Raw genomic sequence first — 21,251 nt, 5'->3', positions numbered from 1 at the left:
AACCCGACAATGCTGACTTTGATAACTGCTTGTAGACTATTAACAAATGTACTGATAGTACAGTAGATACACCAGAAAATGCATCTTTTAAAAAAAATAGCTACATGTCTACCTTTTCGTATTCTTAGGAAGTACTAAATATAAACTGTAGTGAATACTTAGCTCATAGGTGAGGAGTTAGATCTCAGCTCTTGGCAAGAGGAAGAATCATCTTGCACTTATCACAGTGGTGTCTGAGTACTCTGAGTACTTCATTAAATCCATCCTTGGATGAATAGCTACATGCTTAGAGGCAAAACTGTGGTCATGAACCTTCTTAGCATGTGCTTATCACTGTAACATTCTGTGCTGCTTGTAAACATGGTCCTTGGTACTGAGATATGTCTGCAAAAGACATTACAATAACAGTGAGAAAAAAGTTTCCCCTTTATTTCACAGAAGGGAAAAGTTTTTTTTCCTTCTGTGAAATAAGAGTGAAGTGCCTGCTGCAGATCCTTTTGGCACAGCCATTGGTTTTCATAGAAGGTTTCAAAGGTGTTGGATAAGTCCTGTCATTAAGTGACAGATGAGTGTTTCTTGAAACCTCTGTAAAAATGCAAGAGACATGGTTTAACACCTTTGTTAACTTGGGGCCTTTTCATGCTTTTATCTTTGCAGCTTTTCTAGCTGTTCATTAAATCACTCGTGCACAGAGGAAAAGCTCAGGTGTTTCTACTATCTTTCTGTCATTTTAAGAGCAAGAATATGAAGAAGCCTTTATACTTAGATTAATCTAATAGATGGGCTTTCCTGTCAAGAGCTTACAGAAGATTACAATAGCTGAAGTACTGAAGGTGAAATAGGATCAGAATCAAAAGAGGGGATGCCTGGATTTTCATACATAAAGAGGCTCAGAGAAGTTGGCAGGTACCACACCTGAAAGCTTATTTTAAGAAAAATCAGCAGAGAAAAACTTTTAACTACCACCAGCCTGTTGGTTATTCATCTAAATCAGAGGCAGTCTTCTGTTGAAGGTTTCCAGATGTCTTAGATGCTGTTAATAGCTATTAAATATTGGACACCGGGCGGCATTCTGCAAGTTCAGCTTGCTGTGATGATGGTACAGAATCAAGGAGCTTCACTGCTAAAAACAAACAATCCACAAAAAAACCTTGGTAAGAATTGATTTAGGATCTGTGAGGTATGGGTAGCATATTGGGACTGAGCCTGGTATTGCAACAGAACAGAGAAAAGCCTCAAGCTCCTGTGCAAGCATTATCCATACACCAGCCAGAGAATGTAGGAAGGGATAAGCTTTGAGGCAAATGTCCATCTTCATTTCCCAGAGTACCAGCCAGGTCTCTGTCCTTCAGGGCTTGGGTTGGCCCAAAAATTTGTCCAGAATTATATCTATTCTCTCCAAGTTAAATATAATTTTATTTATTTAGTAAATACTCAACAAATCAAGAAATGTAACATCTATGGGATTGAAACTATGCACTAATTCATGTCAAAATTTGAAAGTGATTTCAGTCTGAAACTAGAATACGGAAAGGAGGGAGCAGAGAATGTGGAGTGACAGAAAAGTTGACACACTCTGTTGTGTGGTTTTGAAAACAAAGCATTTTGACAGTTCCCCCAGAAATTTACTCTGAATTTTTTAGAAAAAGTTTTTAAAATTCTTAAATGATTCCCCAGATGAAACATGCAAGGAGGAGGGAAGCAGACAAAATAATTTGTTGGAATATTCTTCAAATTAAGCCAAAAAAAGCAGTAAGTCCTATTTATTATTCATGACTGAAGACTGTGCATTGCCTGATGCACATTATCGGCATGAGAGTGTGCTACAGAGGAAGCTACGATGTAGGGATACACATAGCAGACATGGAACAATACATGGAGATTATTTTAGTTGGAAAGCCACAGCCTGCTCCTCAGTAATGATGATTAGCTCTGGTACAAAGTACTGTTAATGTTTTTTAAAATTCATTAATATGGACTTGTGACAAAAGCAGTTGAAATGCAGATACCATTTAAAGAGCTTTAGGAGCTCAAGTGTGCTGTTATGCAGTACACCCTTTGGAAAGCAGTACTATAAAAATATAAACCTGCAAATTTTAACAATACATTACAATCTACCTTTTGCGTTATAGTGTAACTTTTGCAAAGTTTCTGAAACCAGCTATTTAAAGCCTTCTTAAATAAATTTTAGGATCCTTTCCCTGGTATATTTTTATAGTTTTATCTTAGCATGAAGCCTTTCAAAGTTTGGGGGATGATTTTCTTCCCACAGCTGAGCTCTGTTCATGTCAGGAGAGAGAAGTTTCAGGGAAATCCAAACCCTTGCATTGCCTTATTACCAAGCTGATTCAGATGATGAAAGGTTTTTTGACTTTATATATGAGAAGGGAGCAAACTGTTCAGCTGTGCCTAACCCAGACATATTACACTTCCACTTCTCTGGTGAGGGCATGTGCTACTTCTACTCAAGTAAATGGATATAAAATGCAAGAATCATAAAATCATTTTCATACCACATTTTAAATATGAAAACAGGTTAATCTTTAACTTCAAAAACTTTGCTAGTTCTTAAAGAGAAGCAAAAAAAGCCATCCCAAAAATAAAAGATTTTGTTCAAGTTTAGAGGAATTAGTGCACAAAGTTTTTGGCATTGGAAAGAAGGATTTGCCCTACTCAAAATTAATAATTTTTCTCTCTTGCTTTGACCCCCTACCAAGCATGAACTGAAAAATTGGTCTTTACCAGAACTTTCTCTCTGATACATTGCCCTATGTGGGCAAACTGGAGAAGCAAGTGTCATGGGTGTAAAACTTCATGCCTGCTAAAGAGTTTCACCTTGCCAGGGGGTTGTCTGCAGTAACTGTTCTGCACCGGAACTGCCACAAAAAGCTGGCATGACAATCAGAAAGTGGTCTGTCACATCTTGAGTTGCTTTATATCTTTGGATGGGTGCAGTTGTATAAGTTCAGCATGTTCAGGAAGTGAATCTCCGGCAATAACCCCCTGCACCACACCAGCATTAATGCAGGTTCAGAGCTTCTGTTCCTGTGCACAGCTTTTGTTTTACATCTGTTGAGAAAACAGACCAGAGATATAAAATGTTTGCATTAGTCTGTGAGTATAATATTGGGGTTTCTCTGCGGTACTGGTGAACCTATCTTTTGGTTCCATTACTACATTGTAGTCCTGGGAATCCATGGTTGTGTCTTCAGCATAAAAAAGCAGACACAAATCCTAGATGTTTGGGGCAATCCTAGTTGCTGAGGCCATTTGGGTAGCACATTTCCATCTCAAGCATATGAATCTAAACACCACTGTATGTTTCATGGCATGGTAGTGTTGATTTTTTTTTTTTTTTGTTCTTTTTAACATCTTATTAATCCACAGAAGTTTTACCTAGATACAATTATCTCTATTATTAGTTTCTCTATGTAGAATATATACTCTGCCACAAAATTGAGTCTCCCCATCTTAGAAGAGGACAGAGTATGCTGAAGCTTTGTTTTGGAGACCATATTTATTCTGAGACAGTTTTTTCTTCCAGGCTGTCGGCTGTGATTATGAGATAAATTCCAATGCAACTGAAGACCAGTGTGGAGTTTGCCTGGGAGATGGCTCTGCCTGTCATACAGTGAAGATGACCTTTAATCAAAGTGAAGGATTTGGTAAAACATGTTCTTTTCTTAAACTCTTCCATTGATGAAGTTGTTTTCTACATTAAAAAAAAAAAAAAAAAAAAAGCTTTTCATTGTAAACTGAGTGATCAATCCGCATAGGAAATAGCAAGTGGATATTTCACAGTGAATCCTGCTTGTGCCAGAAAAGATCAGTGGTCCGTACTTTTTAAGTTCACCTCATCTAATAAAATTTATGTCAGAGACTAACAAGTCCTATTCAAGTTACACCAATAAAACCCCAAATAGTGAGTGCATTTACAAAATGAATGTAATTAATGCCCTTGGAAAATCTGGACTGAATCTGTAGACAGAGTAAAGCACCAAGAAAATCCTGTGCTGAGTGCTTTGAGAGTTCATTTCCAAGTATCTTAAATGTGATAGCATTGGCTCTCGTGGCCATGTACAAACTCTTCCCCATGCAGAATTTTGTATCTGGTTTATATAAAAGTTTCTGTGGGATGCCTCTGTGATAGAAGGGGAGAAAGACCCCCTGCAGGGCTATGGAGGTCTGAATCAGCATCTGATGGACCAAGCCCTTCTTCACCAATGCCAGGGAGACATTCAGGCCTTTAGTTGCCTTCTGTGGGATGAACTGGAGCCAAAAAGTCTGGAAGAGAGAGGGGTATCTAAAACTGAGAGAGAAGAGTGATGGTGAGTTGGACATGGGATGGGATGCTTTGAATGGGAAACCAGTACCGGAGAGATGAGAGGGTGCTAGAGAGCTTGCTTAGGGCAAGGTCTGTGGCTGAGGAAAGATCCTGCTGCCAAGATTTAAAGTCTCAAGAGCAGTGACTGGTACCATGCTGGTGGAGAGCGAGAAACTGCAGTAAGGTGTGTGGCTGGCTTTTTTTGTTGGTGGTGGTGGTTTTTGTTTTTGTTTTTTTCATTTAAAAAATCTGACATGCACAACTAAAATCTGAGGTAATAATTTAGAAATGGTTTGCTAAGGTTTTCCAAAGTTTGTGGGAAAAGTCCTTTTAATATTTCTTTTTTTTTTTTTTCTTAACTGTGGATATGTTGGATACGTTCCTCTGCTCCCGCCACTCACTCTGTATCCTGCAGATGTGATGATGCCTACAACCACACAGGTGGCATACATATGTGAGGCTTACAAAGAAAAATCTAGAGCTCCTTTTCTTCCGATATTGCAGTAATCCTCCAGCCTCTGATCTTTTCCTACTGCTACTCTATAATTCACTCTGCCTTTGTCTGTGTGCAGGTTTTGCAAGGCTGCAGATGATCAGAAGTTTGTTTTCAAAAAACAGCTTTTCTGAAATGGTCTGATATACCTATGCATGGGAGGATAGCTATCTCTAATTTTATTCAAATTCATCTTGTCTTGTATCTTCGTTTATTTTTTCCTTGCCTCAAGATTCAATAAACCTCACTAACAGATACCACTGAGGAATACTGAACGTTAAAGAAAATTATTTAATCATGTTCTTTAGATATTTTTTTAAGGGATATCTTCTGTAGATTCTTTTCTCTTCTAGAGAAGTCAACTCCATAGCAGAAAAAAATAAGGAAAAATATCAGGAAAGGAAAAGGTTGGTGGGCTCTTTAGCTTTTAAGGCAACATATGAATCTTACTGTCTTACTGATGTTAACAGGCATGAAATTGAGAAAAGGAAAATGCATTTTGTTCACAACATCTGGCTTCTTTTTGTCTCTGACTTGAAGGTACTGTGATGTTCTGTCATACAGCACAGATTTATGACACAGTGGCTACTAAACGGTTTATGTAAACATAAAGACTTCAGGGACATAAATTCAGTATAGCTAATGAAACTGGCCCAGAGTACAGGATACTTGGTGCCATCAGCAGGGAAGGAAAATGAGTTTTTTGAATGTTTAATGAGAATTACAAAAGCAAAGCTAATATATTCTGATCTAAAGCTTTCTTCAGAACTTAGGCCCAGCAGAGTCTTTCTTGGTTCTGGTACTGGACCAAAGTTTAATGTCTCTGCAAGACAACTAGGTTGCCAGATCAGACTAATGATACACTAGGAAAGAGCTTTAAATACTTCAGCCTTTCACTTCAGGATAGGTTTTACCTGAAGTCTTAACCTGCCTGTGTTCAGGAAAAAAAAAAAAAAAAGAAAAAAGTTTTAAACACATAAAAAAATATTTTTTTTTATGTTTTTATTCAGAGTTTCTTTCAAATGCCTTTCCTTTGGATGCAAAATATGGAAAGCTGTCCAGGAATTCCCAACACAGCCATAGGAGTGACAGTTTTATCAGTGTAGTGGGTTCCAGTAGAGTTTTGTGTTGCAAAACAAATCAGAGGTCTGATTTGAGCAAATGGTCTTAACTGTTGGCACTAATGCTAGCTAGTATGCAGTCCACACTAGGTTTTCAGCAAGTTTCTTTGCAAACCATTTATGTTGCTTCAGCTGAACTAATTGGGCCAAAAGATTGCACCATAAGCAGGATCTAGAGTTAGGCAAAGAAGATACAAGTTATCCTTTGATTACTGTAAAAACTCTGCTTTTTTTTTATGGTAGGGTATTGTTGGGGGGGATGAGATGTTCCTGTTACTCACATCGTTGTGGTGGCTGCAGAGGGCTATTATTCCATACAGCAGACCATAGACAAGGCACACAAAGTCTTTGGAAGGAGAATAAATGGCACTTCTGAATGAGGAAAAGCATTGGGGTAAAAGAAAGACTGAGATGTGAGGGATATAGGTTTAGGACTGTGGCAAGTGAAGTGTAGAGTAAATGGATAACAAAAAGGCAGAAGAAATTTTAAGATAGTGATGTGCAAACAAGGAACTGTGACTGTATTTGCCTTAACCTGAAGGTTTATCTTTGGCTTGTCACCTTTGACCAACCTGATTGGAACTGAATCAACACTTGCCACAGTCCCTTGCTATCCAAGTGCAGATGGAGGTCTGGTGTGTTCTTGAGATGGAGTCTGGACATAGCCATGCAAATATGGATCCAAGAGATTAGAAGATCTTCTGGATCCTCACTTAGGGAACTGTCTCTGAACTACAGTTTTTTTCCCATGGCCATCATACACTGCAGTGTATGTTCCATGAGAAGGCTGTATGTAACTGTACAAACCTGATAAACCATGGGGAGTCTGTGCTGTTTTCCACGTAATATGCTTGTGATATTGCCTAGAAACCAGCTCATAGGAAAATCATGCGTCAGGAGCTCACATTTTAAAGTGAGAAAGTCACAGATATGACAAACTGGAGAGCAGGATGAGAGCTGGTGTGATAAGGAGAAATAGCTAGATTGTAATCTGATCTACAATACATTGCTAACCACCTCAGTGAAATTACTTCTGTCTCACAGCAATGGGAAAAGAGAAACAAGCTCTTTGGTCCTAGTAGAGCTGTGCCTACAAGGTTTGCATGAATTTATTCATACTGTGCTCTCATCTGTGATTAGGAGCATATAGCTTTTTATTAAAAAGGAAAAGATTAATAGCATCTGAAAGTTGCCATTTCACAGGTGTTATGATAGCACCTAGAGCTTGGATGCTCCAGGATTTAATGAACACAGCATGTAGGTTAGAGAGCTGACATTTTAACTGTTATTGAATCTCAGATTACTAGATCGTTATCAGATGGAACTATATAACCAGGAGCAATTATATAAACACCATCCACCTCATTATTAAACAAAAAAAAATTATTATGTTGAATGATAAAGTCAAAAGCTCTCTCCTGATTAGCTTTCCTTTCAGAAGCAGATAACATTCACTGAGAAATAGGGTGAGGTTCTAGGAAATCAAGAGATAATTTAGCTAGTCAAAAAAGGAAGGGCTAGGTAGGGGGAAGGAGTGTGGTACATTGACCAAATGTAACATCTGTCACAATACAGCTGTAATATATTTAAAATCAGGTTTATGAGCAACAGCAGGTGATTCAGACAAATTGTTATGCAAAACCTTCAGACGATACAGACTTTATGTTAGAATCAAAACTGATTGTTCTTATATTTTCTGTTTTGAGCAAATGTTATTCCAATTACATCTAGAAAAAAAAAATCTGCTGGAAATAGGACACCAGGGTTGCAAGGCCAAGCTCTTGGGACATGATACAATTAAGATTTTGCATGCTGTTTTAATTTGGCATACTTGTGAGTATGCCATCTAATCAAGTCTTTACTTACACGATCACACACTGTGCTTGTAATATGTCTCCACTGCACTGAATGAATACATCATTAGACCTTGGTTGCTTATAATAGACCTAGACCTGTAGTCTCCTATAATAGAAGTTATTCAGTAATCCTAAGGATTTTGTTATTCTCTTCACCTATGAAAGACTGAAAGGTTTAAATTCCCATGGTCAGTGTAGAAAACTTGTAAAAGATGGCAACCAGAGAAAACTCTCTCTGTTTAACATTATTCACAGGAAAAATATATTGAATTTAATTAGGAAAAGCCTGAAGCAGACAGATCCAGACAGATCTTTTTTTTATTATTTTTTTAATTATACCATTGTCAAAATATGACAGTAGGACCAACACATATCACCTTATAATAGAGCAGTAAGGAAAATTCAGATGTTAAAGACTTTGGGGCACTTACTGCAGTAAGTTATTTAACAGCAAAGGGCATATTAGTACTTCAGGTACGTGGATAACATTGATTCAGAAGATCACTAAGTTTGGCCAATATGGTATATGTCAGTGTAATAAAAGATGATGTGCTTATTTCACAAGAAAGTTGAAGGGGATGTGATTCTCAGACTTAATTTGTGACCTCAGCCATGTGTGATGAGAACTGAGGAACCACATACATATACTGTAGCCAAACTTGAAATAAATCAACCCAAACTGCAGCACATGCTCCCAGGGTACCTGCTTGCAGAGCTGGTCTTCCATCAGATTTCTAAAGCCCACCCAGGAACAATAGCAAGAAAGCTGTTTGAGTTCAAATCTGTATGCGAACTTCCTATTTTTACAGTTTTCATTCAGTAGCAATAGTAGTTACCTCTAAGATGAGAAGCACTGAGCTTGATTTCTTGTATTGCCTGAAGTACAAACAAAATTCTGTAATAGTTTCGCTGGCTTTATTCTTAACACACATACCAATAACCTTTTTTTACAGATACTTTTGCCCATGAATGAAGAGCTGTTGATCTTTCTTATGAAACTCAGTAATTTATAATAATGTTTAACTAATCTTAGTAATTTGAGGCATTTGAATGACTTTCAGGTTTTTGTAGGAAGGCTATGTAAGGGAAATAGTCACGGAGAAGTAACTTAAGACAAGGGATGTGAAATTATGTACATCTACAGATGACAGATGAAAATGTTCCTTGCAAATTGAAAAGACCTTTCCTACAACATGCTGTTAACCTACTGGGACTCCATAGCCTTTCTCCAGAGCACTCACATTGCAGTATGCCAGAGGCCTCAGGTGTGTTTATAAAGATGTTGACACTTACCAATGGAGTAGAGTTCATCTGGTGCAGCTCAGTAAAGCATTCACCTCCATATCGCTTCTAAATGCCACTATCATGGCCTAAACACATTACATATTCCCCAACTGATATTGGAAAACCTGGCTTGGAAAGTCCCACCATTAACTAACTGAAAAGAATACCTTGAGATAAAAGCTTTGTGATAGCGCATTTGTATATACTTTCAAACAAAGCTTATGTTTTAAAATATCTGAAGTACAATGCAATGTCATTTTTGTGGTTCACCTCCCTGTATCTTTTTTGTCTCTTAGGATATGTTGATATTGGGCTAATTCCAAAAGGCGCAAGGGGAATCAGAGTCACAGAAGTTGCAGAAGCTGGCAATTTCCTTGCTGTGCGAAGTAAAGACCCAGAAAAATATTACCTGAATGGAGGTTTTATCATTCAGTGGAATGGTGAATACAAAGTGGCAGGAACAATATTTCAGTATGACAGAACAGGTGATCTAGAAAATCTGACTGCTCCAGGACCCACCAATGAATCAATATGGATTCAGGTAAATAGGTTATCTCTAACAGAGCCTGCTGGGTTTGGATGGCAGCGGAATGTATTGGGGCTTTGACACTGAGGCTGAAAAAACGTATATATTTTTAGATAATGCTATTAGCATGCTGTCTTGCAAAAATCACTTAAGCTGTTTAGGAGAGAAATGAACATGCTGCTTGAGAAGGCAATTCATCATAACTGAATGTCAGAGTCTGACTATTAAAAGCAAGTATAATTCAGTGTGGCCACTAGGATAGGAATCCTACCATCTGTTGTTGGTCAGTCCTTTGCCCAGACTTCACAGTCTCTTATGCCAGTTTAGACCAACTGCTGTGATGTGAACTGGACCCAGAGGAAAAGTAACTGTCATAGAAAAGCAGCTGATTTCAGGCTGGGAACAGTGAAAGCTAGCAAAGTGACAGCAGTGACAGCTTATACTGAGCAACAAAGTACAGCATTAGATAGACAGATCAATAGTTTATGGTAAGTAAAATGGATCTGTTTAGTATATACTAAGGTTGCTACCTTTTATTTCTCTTGTATTGCTTTATAGATTCTAACTTAAACGTAACCAACTTCTGTTAATCCTGCAAAACAATATTTTTAAATTGCCCCTTTGTTCTCTGAATATATCTTTCTTTCATGGCTTGTTTGCCTGTGTATCCACCATGCCATTAAAGAAGTGCTAGAGGAGTGATGGGCACCACTTTCACACCTTGAATGTCTGGAGAGAAGGCACATCTAACATGTAACTCAACAATCACTGTCAGGAGCAAAGCCAAGGAAACAATTAGAAGGAAGAATAGAAGTTCATTGCCTCATCACTATTCTATCCCTTGAAAATGTTTTTCTTCTCTCCCTTCTGTTGGCCAAATGGTGAATTTCTTGGGTGGCTCATCTCAACTGGAATTTTCCTGTTTAATCCACAAACACTGAAAAATAATAAAGCAGTATTTGAATAAAATCTGTGGTTTTATGACCTACTGGATATGTTTAAAAATTTTTTCATATTGTAGGGTTATTACCATTTATAATGGTGGTAGGCAATAGCACTTAATCAGCAACACATTTGCCAGTGCCTTGGATGGACTTTGCATTATCTTTTCTTACAGTCAACAGGATGCCAATTATGTTGACCCACTTATTGCCACCTATGCTTGCAAAAGTGCCTGGCAAACAGCTGTGTCTTAGAAAGGCCCATGTGTGCACCACTGTCAGCACACAAATGGAAGATTTGCTGGTCTGAATTTCTGAACTGGTGGTGGTTGCTTTAAACCTTGCTGATTCTTCTGCTTTCACACTTGGAAAGCTTTGGGCCAGTAGATTATTATAATCATAAATAATTAAATAAACTGCACTCTTTCTCCAGCTGCTTTTTCAAGAGACTAACCCTGGAATCAAGTATGAATATACTGTACGTAAAGAAGAAAGTCATGAGAATGAGATTGGAGAGCCAGAGTATTTTTGGCAATATGGAGAGTGGACAGCCTGCAGTGTTACCTGTGGAAGAGGTAATTCCTCATTTTCTTTTTCTATTAATTTTTGACTTTGCTACTGGCCAATTTCATTTTTGCTTTAAATTACCTGGACAGTGTTCTATTTCTTTAAGAGGTAAGGTTTTACTTGCATTTAGTGAGAAAGCATACATTGTAATATATTTTGGCTTTAAAATAAAGTAAGTTAACAAACCTATTTAAAGCAAGTGGCTTTGTGTAGTATCTGCCTTGAAATTCTCAACCTCTCTGAACAAAAATGAAAACCTAGTTTTCTTTTCCTCCTAACTTATTGCCAGTGTTGTTTGCAGTAATCCTGCTTACCAGCATGTTGTGGTTTAACCCGGCAGGCAGCCAAGCACCACACAGCCGTTCGCTCACCCCACCACAGCTCCCAGTGGGATGGGGGAGAGAACTGGGAGGAAGAAAAAATAAAAGTTGGTGGGTTGAAATAAAGACAGTTTGAAAGGACAGAAAAGGAAGGGTAATAATAATGATGATTATGATTATGATGATAATAATAGTAGTAGAATGTACAAAGCCAGTAATGCACAATGCAGTTGCTCACCATCCACTGACCAATGCCCAGCCCATCCTCAAGAAGCTGTCCCCCCGACCCAGGTCAGCCACCCCATATTATTTGTGTTTTATTTTTTATTTTTTTGAGACTCTCAGCATATAGCACCATGTGCTTTCTTGGTAGCAAAAGAAAGCTTTTTTGTTAGGTACCCAAAACAAATGTTTTGCTTAATGGCATGCTGTATGTTTTAGCTCTGTTACCTATTTGTGGATAGTTTAATATAACAATTGACGTGGTAACAAAAAGAGGTGGGGGAAAGTGTTATTAGACTGCTTATTATGTTTTATTCGACATCTGCTCTGCTTTTCCCAGAAGTGTTTCTCACTAAATAAATTACAATCCTGTGCACTACCTTCTGGCTAAAGAACTGTGTGATTTGGCTTTGATTTCTAACAACCACATGATTACTTAAACATAGGACTGCAGGATATGGGGCTTTTTTTGGTTTTTATTTAATAAGTGGCTTCCCCCATTACTGTCTTTGGACTCTTAACAAGTATTTCTTGAGCTCATGGCTTTGTTTTCTGCATACGTAGAAATGATGTGTTTTAGGAAAGATAGTGAACTTCTTGGTATGACTGCACAGGGGAACCAAGAGGTGCATAACAGTTCAAGAGCATGGAAGCCTTCTCAGTTCTTTGTGTTCCTTTGAGGACAGGAGGAAAGGAATTAGTAGACCCTTTGCTCTCTTTCACCTTAGATACATACGTTCATAAGAGGCATGTTTGAACAGGCATGAAGAAATATGTGATCTACTAATGTATAATGAAGTCAGGGTATTGTCCCTTACTCACTATTCAGAAAAAAAAAAAAAAAAAAAAAAAAAAAGGAAACCCTGGTGTAGAGCTTCAGTACATCACTTGAACCTGGGGAGCTCTGATATTACAGTCTGTTTTCATTTTTCTGCAGGTATACGATGCTTAATCTGACTGTGCTCTGGGCTGCCTGAGTGTGCACCAAACATGCTGTTGTATTACCTTGGCAGTGAGCCTGAGTTAGCTCTGGCCCTCCAAGGCACCACACCAGTGAAGTAACATAGCAGGCTTATGTCTGGATGAGCAGAGTACAAACACATCAGCAAAAAACACCTGGAGCTCTGCTGCATGAGAAAAACAGGAAGTATCAGCAGAGAAGGAATATTGGGAAAATGTTAATGCTCCATCAGCATAGAAATATGGAAACTCTAAAGTCTTGCCCCATTTAGCAAGTAATGGTCATGGTAGTAATGGTTTATGTAGAACCAGAAATTCTCACACAATTGCACAATATTGTGTTTTGATCCCCCCAAGTTGAGTTCAGGAAAGAGAGGCAAAATAAAGGCAGAACTGAATGTTCCCAATGTTGCTCCATTAATCAACAAATTTCCTCAACTTACACAGAACTACCTCTTAGGTTTGAATAATGAGATTGATTTTATCTGAATGTACAGCCTGTTTAGATTCTGAATTTAATGCCATTGGCAGCAACAAAGCTGTAGTGCCAGATCTCAGACATTTAAAGATTTCCGTAAGGTTTCTAAGATAAAGTGCGTTGAAGTAGGCAAGAAGATTATCTTCAGCTATCAGTATGCTACCTGACAGCCCTTACTGAAGACAAACCTTTAATGGGGATCAAGGAGATAAGAAAAGTTGCATTTGTTTAGACTAAATGTAGTAGTGAAATAACCTTCAAGGACTTATGCAGTCATCATTTGGTAAATAATAAACTAACTGTTTTTCAGGATCAAAGGGAGGGCCAAGAAAGATGAACTAACTAACTAACTGTGATGGGTATAGCCAGTGGGAGAAATTGAACCTTACCTAGAATTTTTTTTTAGCAAACCTGGGCCTGTCTAAAGATTCATTGAAGGCCTCTCATCAGCATGGGTTGATATGGTAGTAGTAAATCCAAGAGCCCTTCAGTCTTCTGTAGCAACAGAGATCAGGACAATGCGAACAAATTATTTGCAGAGCCAAGAGAGGAAAACTGAGTTAGAAGAGTGACAAATGGGACTGGAGACACAAGAGCAGGCTGATCCAAGAAAGCCTCTTCTGTCTTAAGAGAAAAAGTAGTTCTAGCCTCATGATACATTTCCCTTGGATATGGGTCTGTACCAGGAAAAATTGCCAATGATGCATAATGTCTCTGTAGAGTAAGGTTGTCCCTTCTCATAATGACCCCGCGGAAGCTCCTTACAGACATTTTCTAAAAGGCTCTTGGCCTCTGGATAGCACCATGGGCCTACATTGCTGTGCTCTGGCCCATATCCTTCCCCAATTCCATTGCAGCTGTGAAAGAAAAGAAGCAAATGTGCTTAAGTTTTCTAGCATCTCCTTTACATGCCCTTGTCTTTTGTAGTCTCAGAGATAGAGTAAGTCTGACCAGCCCACAGTAACAGTATTTAATAGGGAAAAAATACAGTCTGAAAAATCAATGTCCTTAGGGACAAAGGAGCTGAACAGAGATAGCAACTCTTTAAGGATGTTTTTCTTAGATCACGAGAACTCTCCAACCCCTTGTGTAAAAAAGTGAGCAGGAAGGGCAGAAAAATGGGATGGCTGGGCAAGGACCCTGTGGTCGAAATGAGGTGTGCACAGGCAGTGGAAGCAGGGACATGTGGCCTGGAAAGGGTACAGGGATGTTGTTCTGATGTGTAGGGATGGGATCAGGAAAGCCAAGGCACTGATAAAGCTGAGCTTGGCAAGGGATGCAAAGAACAAGAAGGGATTTTTGTAGGTACATTGGCCAGAAAACAAAGGACGAGGAGAGTGTTTATGTCCTCTGAAAAATGAGAAGGGTGAGCTGGTAACAACAGACATGGAGAAGGCTGAGGTACTCAGCAAGTTCTTTGCCTCAACCTTCACTGCCAGTCAGGCTTCCCACATCTCTTCAGTCCCTAAACCTGTAGGTGAGGGCTGGGGGAGCAAAGTTCCTCCCTGTGTAAGTGAAGAGCAGGTTGGAAACCACCTGATAAAAATGAACAGGTACAAGTTTATGGAGCCCAATGACCCGCGTCCCAGGGTCCTGAGGGACTGGCTGATGGAGTTGCCAAGCCTCTCTCCATCGCATTTGAAAAGTCCTGGCAGTCAGGTGAAGTCCCTTGTTACAGGGAAGCTGGGGAGGGACTCTTCGTCGGGGAGCAGAGTGACAGGACAGGGGGGATTGTCTTTAAACTAAAAGAGGGTAGGTGTAGATAAGATGTGAGGAGGAAATTCTTCATGCTGAGGGGGGGTGAGGCCCTGGCACAGGCTGCCCAGAGAAGTTGTGAATGCTCCATCCCTGTCAGTGCTCAAGGCCAGGCTGGATGGGGCTTTGGGCAACCTGGTCTGGTGGGAGGTGTCCCTGTGCCCATGCCAGGGTGTTGGAATTAGGTGGTCCTTAAGGTCACTTCCAACCCAACCCATTCTATGATTCTGTGAATATTTTCTGTACAAAAGATACCTAACGCTGTGTGCAGGGAAAAGAATACTTGGCAATAAACAATATCTATTTGTCGTGTAGAAAATAGTTTGGTAATTACATTGCAATCCATTCATGACAAACTCTTAGGGGGATAATATACAATAAAAATCATAAGCTTTGCTCTGTCCTCTCTGCAGGGTAGTTGGAATCTCTGATTGCCATTTGCTTTAGGCAAAAGAAAGGAATTGCTTTGCAGTCAGGAAGTCTGCATTATGGAAGGCGTCCTGCAAGCTCTTCCACTGTCAAACTTGAATTGTGCACAGCAACCCTCTAGCCAAGAGGGTTGTCCCTCCAGAGTCTGCTGTCCAGCCAGGTAGCATGTAAAGCCCTTAAGCTTCTTTTATAGGAAGATTAATTTGAATGCCTCACTGAGTATTTTTCTAGACCCATTATACTTTCTACGCATTATGCTGTCTTTACATAATGGTCAATTAGAAATTACAAGTTAAATTCCTTTATACTTGTCAAAGGCCATAGTGATGTTTTTTAGAACTAGCTTTGAGTGGCATTGAATGTAAGAAGAAGGAAAAAAACACAGCACAGCTGCAACAAAGGGAGAGTATTAGGCAACTTCAGAAATGTACTTCTCCATAGATAACAGCAGTGATTGGCAAATTTTCAAACCTTTGCAGAGGACTTGACTGTAAGATTTGTTTGGGGGTTAATTGTTGTGTGCCCTCTAAATCCTTTACAACTGTTATCACAACTGTTTTGCTAAATTACCTCCAGGTGTTCCTGAACTGAAATGTACTACTAAACTTGTAGCATTGAGATTAAAAAAAAACACACAACAGTCACTGTGTTTTCCTTCATGATTATGAGTCTAAGTTTTATAACACTAAGTATGTAAAGGCTGGTTTTGTATTGTGTGAGTGCTTTGTGCATTCATTGAATGTCGTTTATTCAAATACCAAAGTGAATTCTTTGCAGAGTATTTAACGTACAACAGTGACAATTTAATGTTCAAACTAGTGAATTTTACTATCAGATATGCTCTTTTGCACACAAAGTTTCTGTGTCTGCTTCTGGAGGTGCAGGACCTTTGCTTCTGTCATTCTCAGCCTTAACTTCACCCAAACTGAGAATCACAGAATGGCTTGGATTGGAAGGGACCTTGAAAGATAATCTGGTTCCAAGCCACCTGCCATGGTGAGGCTGTTCAGCCAACAGGATTCTCTCTCTCTTTCAAACCCATCCAGACCCAAATGATTTAAAACTGGTGCTTTTTTTTGTTTGCTTGTTTCTTTCCAAACTAACTGAGAAACTGGGAGCTGAGTGTGTCACTCCTGTCTGAAAAGTTCTTCTGCATTATGGTTGAAGTGGCACAGAGAAGCAGAAGTGGTCTCTGAGCAGATTTAATCAAAATTAAGACCTGTGTGAAAGTTGGTAAACCAGGGTCAGTGTGAGGTGACTTGTTTTCTATTGTTGCACTGTTTCTAGTTCAACTTGCTCAAGATGAAATACCCAGCTGTGTTTCGTTATGTCATTATATGTATACCTATATATATTTTACTCTCTCTAATCACAGAAAGGGTAATCATATTATCGGGTTAGATAGGGAAAAGCAAAGAGGAATAGTATAGCTGAAAGCAAGACTTGAACATTCAATAGAAAAATGGGGCTTCGGATGCATAAAATTTCTGTTTAGGGCAGGTTCAAGCTAATTTCATGAACCATTCACCCAGCTCAACTTTCTTTTTCTATCTCATTTTCTTTACTGGCTAAGGTCCTTGAAAAACATATTAAAATTGCACAAAAGGTTCCTTCTTTCTTCCAACATGTCTCAGATAAATTGAAGCACTACTATATTTTTAAGATGACAGCTTTCAAGAAAATATATACACATCTATATGTGTATATAGAATTCCTTTCAGCTTTAGAACGGAACTGTACACCGTCATGAGGAAAAAAAAGGAATGAATGATTTCTTTAAACATATGCATCTATCCCAGAACTTTCCAGATTTTCATACTACTGTGCAAATTCGTATAACTTTCATAATAAAAAATGTGTTTGTGTGAATAAATTCGTTTATTGACGCCAGTGATCAGCAAATGTTTTATGGAAATGTACAGCCTCTAAACAATACTTCTGCAAAGGTTTATAGTGGTTTTAAAGTGAATTATAGCAGCTGAAATGACACTAAAAAAATTGTTAGAGCAAAAGAATTCTTCTGTAGCTTATTTACATTTGTAAGAGCAACATATCATATAATTTTGAAAAGAACAGAAATGTATTTCTGTGAACTGCTTTGTTTACAACTAGCAGAACGGCTGCTTACTATTCCAGTTACATTTTCCGTAGCATAAAACAGGACCTTGCTCCCTGGGAGTCCTGCACTGAACCAAAAAGCATTCTGCTGCTTGGAGTCCCCTAGGAAGAGGAGAGCCATGTCCGTGCTGCAGTCAAAGAGGCTGTGCTGTCATGCAGCTGCTGCCACATCACATACTCTGGAGCTCGAATGCCTCAGCAAAAAGAGTATTAATGGAAGGGCAGGGCTGCAGTCCCTCTCATTCTCCCTTTTATGTGAAACAAATACATGTTCTAGAAAATCAACCCTTGTTTATGACTATAGGAGGCTCAACATCAAATCCCAAGCTGGCTGTGGTAATGGTTGCATGCATTCTAGTCACAAGTCTGAAAGTAACTCCAGAAGCTGTAGCATTTTTTCAGTGTCACAGACCTGATATCTGGGAGTGCTATCAAAAGGGGATAAAGGTTTCCATCTGCTTCACGGAAAGAATGACCCAAATATGGATAGAAAGTTTTTAATTTTCTTCTGTCTTATGGAGATCTTTTTCAGTAATATTTGGCTATAAATTCCCTTTCATATCTGCACTCCATGTTCAATTCTCCCACCAAGAATTACCTTGACTGGTAGCTTTGGATTTCCTAGTATTAGATTTGGTAGGTTTTTTTTTGTTTGTTTGTTTGTTTTTTTTGAATGCTGTGATATTATTTCAATCAAAGTAGTAATAATGCTAGCATGAATTTTCAGGACATACATTTTCATTCTCATATATGGGGATACTGTATAGACGAACAGAAGTATGTGCTGCATTGAAGAATATTTTCACATTTCCCAGGCATTATTACTTACAGATTGCTGTTCTTGTCTTCCAGATAGATCCTCATGCTGGTTATTAGGAGGTATGAGAGAAGGTTAAGCTTGATTCCTAAAAATACTGCAAAATAATGTAACGCTTACCCTGACACCATAGTAATAGTGTTACTAAGCCCATTCCCTCCCGGGAGAGGGATAAAAGTGGCGGAGACAGTGACCCAGCATCTGCATATTAATTGTAGTGAATTAATAGCAAAAGTAGTTTAATAGCAATGAATAAAAATATTTCTTCAGTCTTATTAGTCCTTGGGATTTGTTTGGGTTTGCAGCACAGAACCTACCTCAAATTATTGTAAAATTCTGTGGAAGACAGGCCTCTGGTAAGTGGTTTTCTTTAGGTTCACAGTAAGGTTGATGCAATATTTTGGTTCATGTTTTTTTCCCTTAAATGAGCAGGAATTTTAGTGAGTGTAACTATTAGTAAATAATCTGAATTGTATGTATGGAATATCTCTGTCTCTTTCCACTGCTGTAATTTTGCCTCTTGTCATTAGTGCTGAGTATTAGTAATTTTAAAAACAGATCTTTTCCTTTGTATTACAGCATCATCATTTTAGGTCATTTGTATCAGAACTTTTAAAAAGCAGAATTCAGCATTAGCAGGGTTATGTTTTTTAGGGAAATGCTGTGGATTGTTTCCTGCTTAATTGCTCATTCCAGAAGTACAAAGCAAAGATCACGAAAAATTCCCTTGCTGCAAACAGCCTGGTGCTGCCACGTTGCTGTGCCTGATTTCAGTATATAGGAGCCCTTTTGGAGACTGGCAATTTAATTGTGATCAGGGAAAGTGCTTTCTAGTGTGTTGTTTCAGCTAACTGATTCAAAAGAGCCATGCATAACACTTTTTCAGCTTGTTCTGTAAGTATACTCATACCTGACTTAGCCCAGGCATTCAGCAGAACTGAATTTTACTCCAGAAGTGCAATCATTGTGTACTTGCCATGATAGATAACTTCTGCAGTTTGTCCCCAGCCTACAGGCATTACTTTTCCCTTTTTTGTCTTTCTCTTCCAGGGGTGAGGCGCCAGATTGCCCACTGCATGCGAAAGGGAAGCGGAGCAATCAAAAACTCCTTCTGCGACCCAGCAACACAGCCAAATGGACGACAGAAGAAATGCTATGAGAAGGACTGTCCGCCCAGGTACCAGATGCTGGGAGGGCCCTTCTAATCTTGTTTCAGAGTCATTCAAAAGGATATGTTGGTTCTAATACCAGATTAATGTGACATCTGCAGTCTGCCACAGTGACAGCTCCTAAGGATTTCAGAGTGAGGTGTCAGAAACTCAGTAATAGTTAAATTAGGAGTGTGCTGCCCTGTAAAGTTTCCAGTGTGAGTTGCTGAGCAATCTGCTGTGAATGGCAGAGACTGCTATCTGTATAGATACTCTTTTCATTTAGTTTAGGTGCAGGTGTGCATGCAAGCCACGTAAATTCTTATTTTAAAAATTCTGTCTTAGCTCAAGCAATACTGTATCACTGCATGTTCCAAAACCCAACTTGCAGAGAAGATTTTTAAGCCTTTTTATGCTGTTTTTCAGTATTTTTTTTTAGATTCCTTTGTCCTTTTTGTGAGGAAGGATGATTGGAAATGCACACTTTTTCATAACTCTAATTACCATACCTTCTTTATAACACTTATGACATCTTTTTTATTGTATCCCTTCTTATTTCTTTCCAGGGAAGTGCAGCTTTTCTTCATTCTGTGTTCACATGGGAATCATTTTTTTCTATTCCCATAGCATTATTTTAATGATCTTTTTCATCTCTCTTTTTTCTGTTTTACAGTTTTAGGGAGCAGGGTAAGGAAGATTAACCACAGCAAACATTCCAGGTGACAGCAGCCTGTGGCTATAAAATAGGCACAGATTTGCTGGAAGGTATCAGTGGTGCAGGGACGTGACAGTACAGTTCCCGTTCTTGTTGCTACAGTCAATATTGGTTTTAGTTTTGTGCTTTGGATGCTGGAACATCTTGCACATCTTTCATTTTCTTTGAAAATCCTTTATCATGATGTCCACAGTGGTATATAAGTCTTTACCTAGTAATTCTAGTTAATTCAGGATCAAGTCCAAGTCATTGCAGTGATTTCCTTAAAGTATACCATGTTATCTTTGTCAGCAGCAATTTTCATGAAGCTTTAACGTAACAAATTGTGTGGCTATTGGTTTTATTAATCGTTTCCAAGTATCTTCACAAGAGAGTATGATGCCTCCTTTGGGAATTACATCTTTATGGTTGCAGCCTCTATAAATAACTGTTAAAAGCATAAGCTGTCAGCATTTCATAGTTCTGTATAGATTGCTAGGAAATCAACTAACAATAGATCAAACTTATTAACTAGTTGACTACTTAAGAGCCGAGCCTTCCCACGTGTGGGGGAACTTTGTATTTATTACATGTATAAACTGTTTTATTTATTCCAAAGTTTCAAATGTGTGCTCAAGTTACCCCATTTACTCTAAGTGGTTGCATTATTCAGGCCTGTTCTTCAAAGTGAGGGAGCAGAACTTGTCCATTATAAGGCAGATCATGGAATTACTTTAATGTGTGAAACAGGCAGAAAAGCTCTCGTATGCTGCCAGTCTGAGTGATGCTTCTCAAGCTCATTCTGCTCTGCAGAGAAAAGGAATAATTATCCTTCTGAGGACTGCAAAAAATACTTGACAATTTTGCAATCCTCAGCGCAGGAGCCCCAGACAACATATACTTCTAGAGTCAATTTCTGTATTTATTTTTATCTGAACAGAAGAATGACTGTAGTTGTGTGCCCATCTAAGTAAGCCCCTATTCTGGTTTCCAGCAGGGCCATAACTACATGCCTAAGGAGGAGCAGACAAGGCAAGCATAAATTATCTCTCATTCTAATACTCTTAGAGTTTCCAACTGTTTTTAACTTGAGGCATTTCTAGAGCAATGTATGCCTTCTCTCTGCAGTAATTCAGCCTTCCTGTGCAACTGTGAAATGTATTTCATACACATCTTCCTTTGCAAAAAGTTTCAAATT

At 38.7% G+C, this 21,251-nt stretch overlaps 1 protein-coding gene across 3 annotated transcripts in view; it reads left to right on the top strand.

Annotated features, from left to right (window-relative positions):
* The window catches only part of ADAMTS12 (ADAM metallopeptidase with thrombospondin type 1 motif 12), a 173,052-nt gene that overhangs the window by 126,370 nt on the left and 25,431 nt on the right, over positions 1–21,251 (top strand). For 2 of the 3 annotated variants that reach the window (XM_038170323.1, XM_038170324.2), the window contains 4 exons: positions 3,545–3,665; positions 9,375–9,619; positions 10,979–11,120; positions 19,262–19,388. In XM_038170323.1, the coding sequence (XP_038026251.1) occupies positions 3,545–3,665; positions 9,375–9,619; positions 10,979–11,120; positions 19,262–19,388 (635 nt within the window). The remainder of the gene's footprint in view (positions 1–3,544; positions 3,666–9,374; positions 9,620–10,978; positions 11,121–19,261; positions 19,389–21,251) is intronic. The other variant, XM_072030844.1, reaches the window with a different exon arrangement.

The sequence above is a fragment of the Anas platyrhynchos genome, chromosome Z (genome assembly GCF_047663525.1).
Source record: "Anas platyrhynchos isolate ZD024472 breed Pekin duck chromosome Z, IASCAAS_PekinDuck_T2T, whole genome shotgun sequence".
Lineage (NCBI taxonomy): Eukaryota > Metazoa > Chordata > Aves > Anseriformes > Anatidae > Anas > Anas platyrhynchos.
The sequence above is the reverse complement of the archived record's forward strand: the minus strand, read 5'-3'. Positions and strand labels throughout refer to the sequence as shown.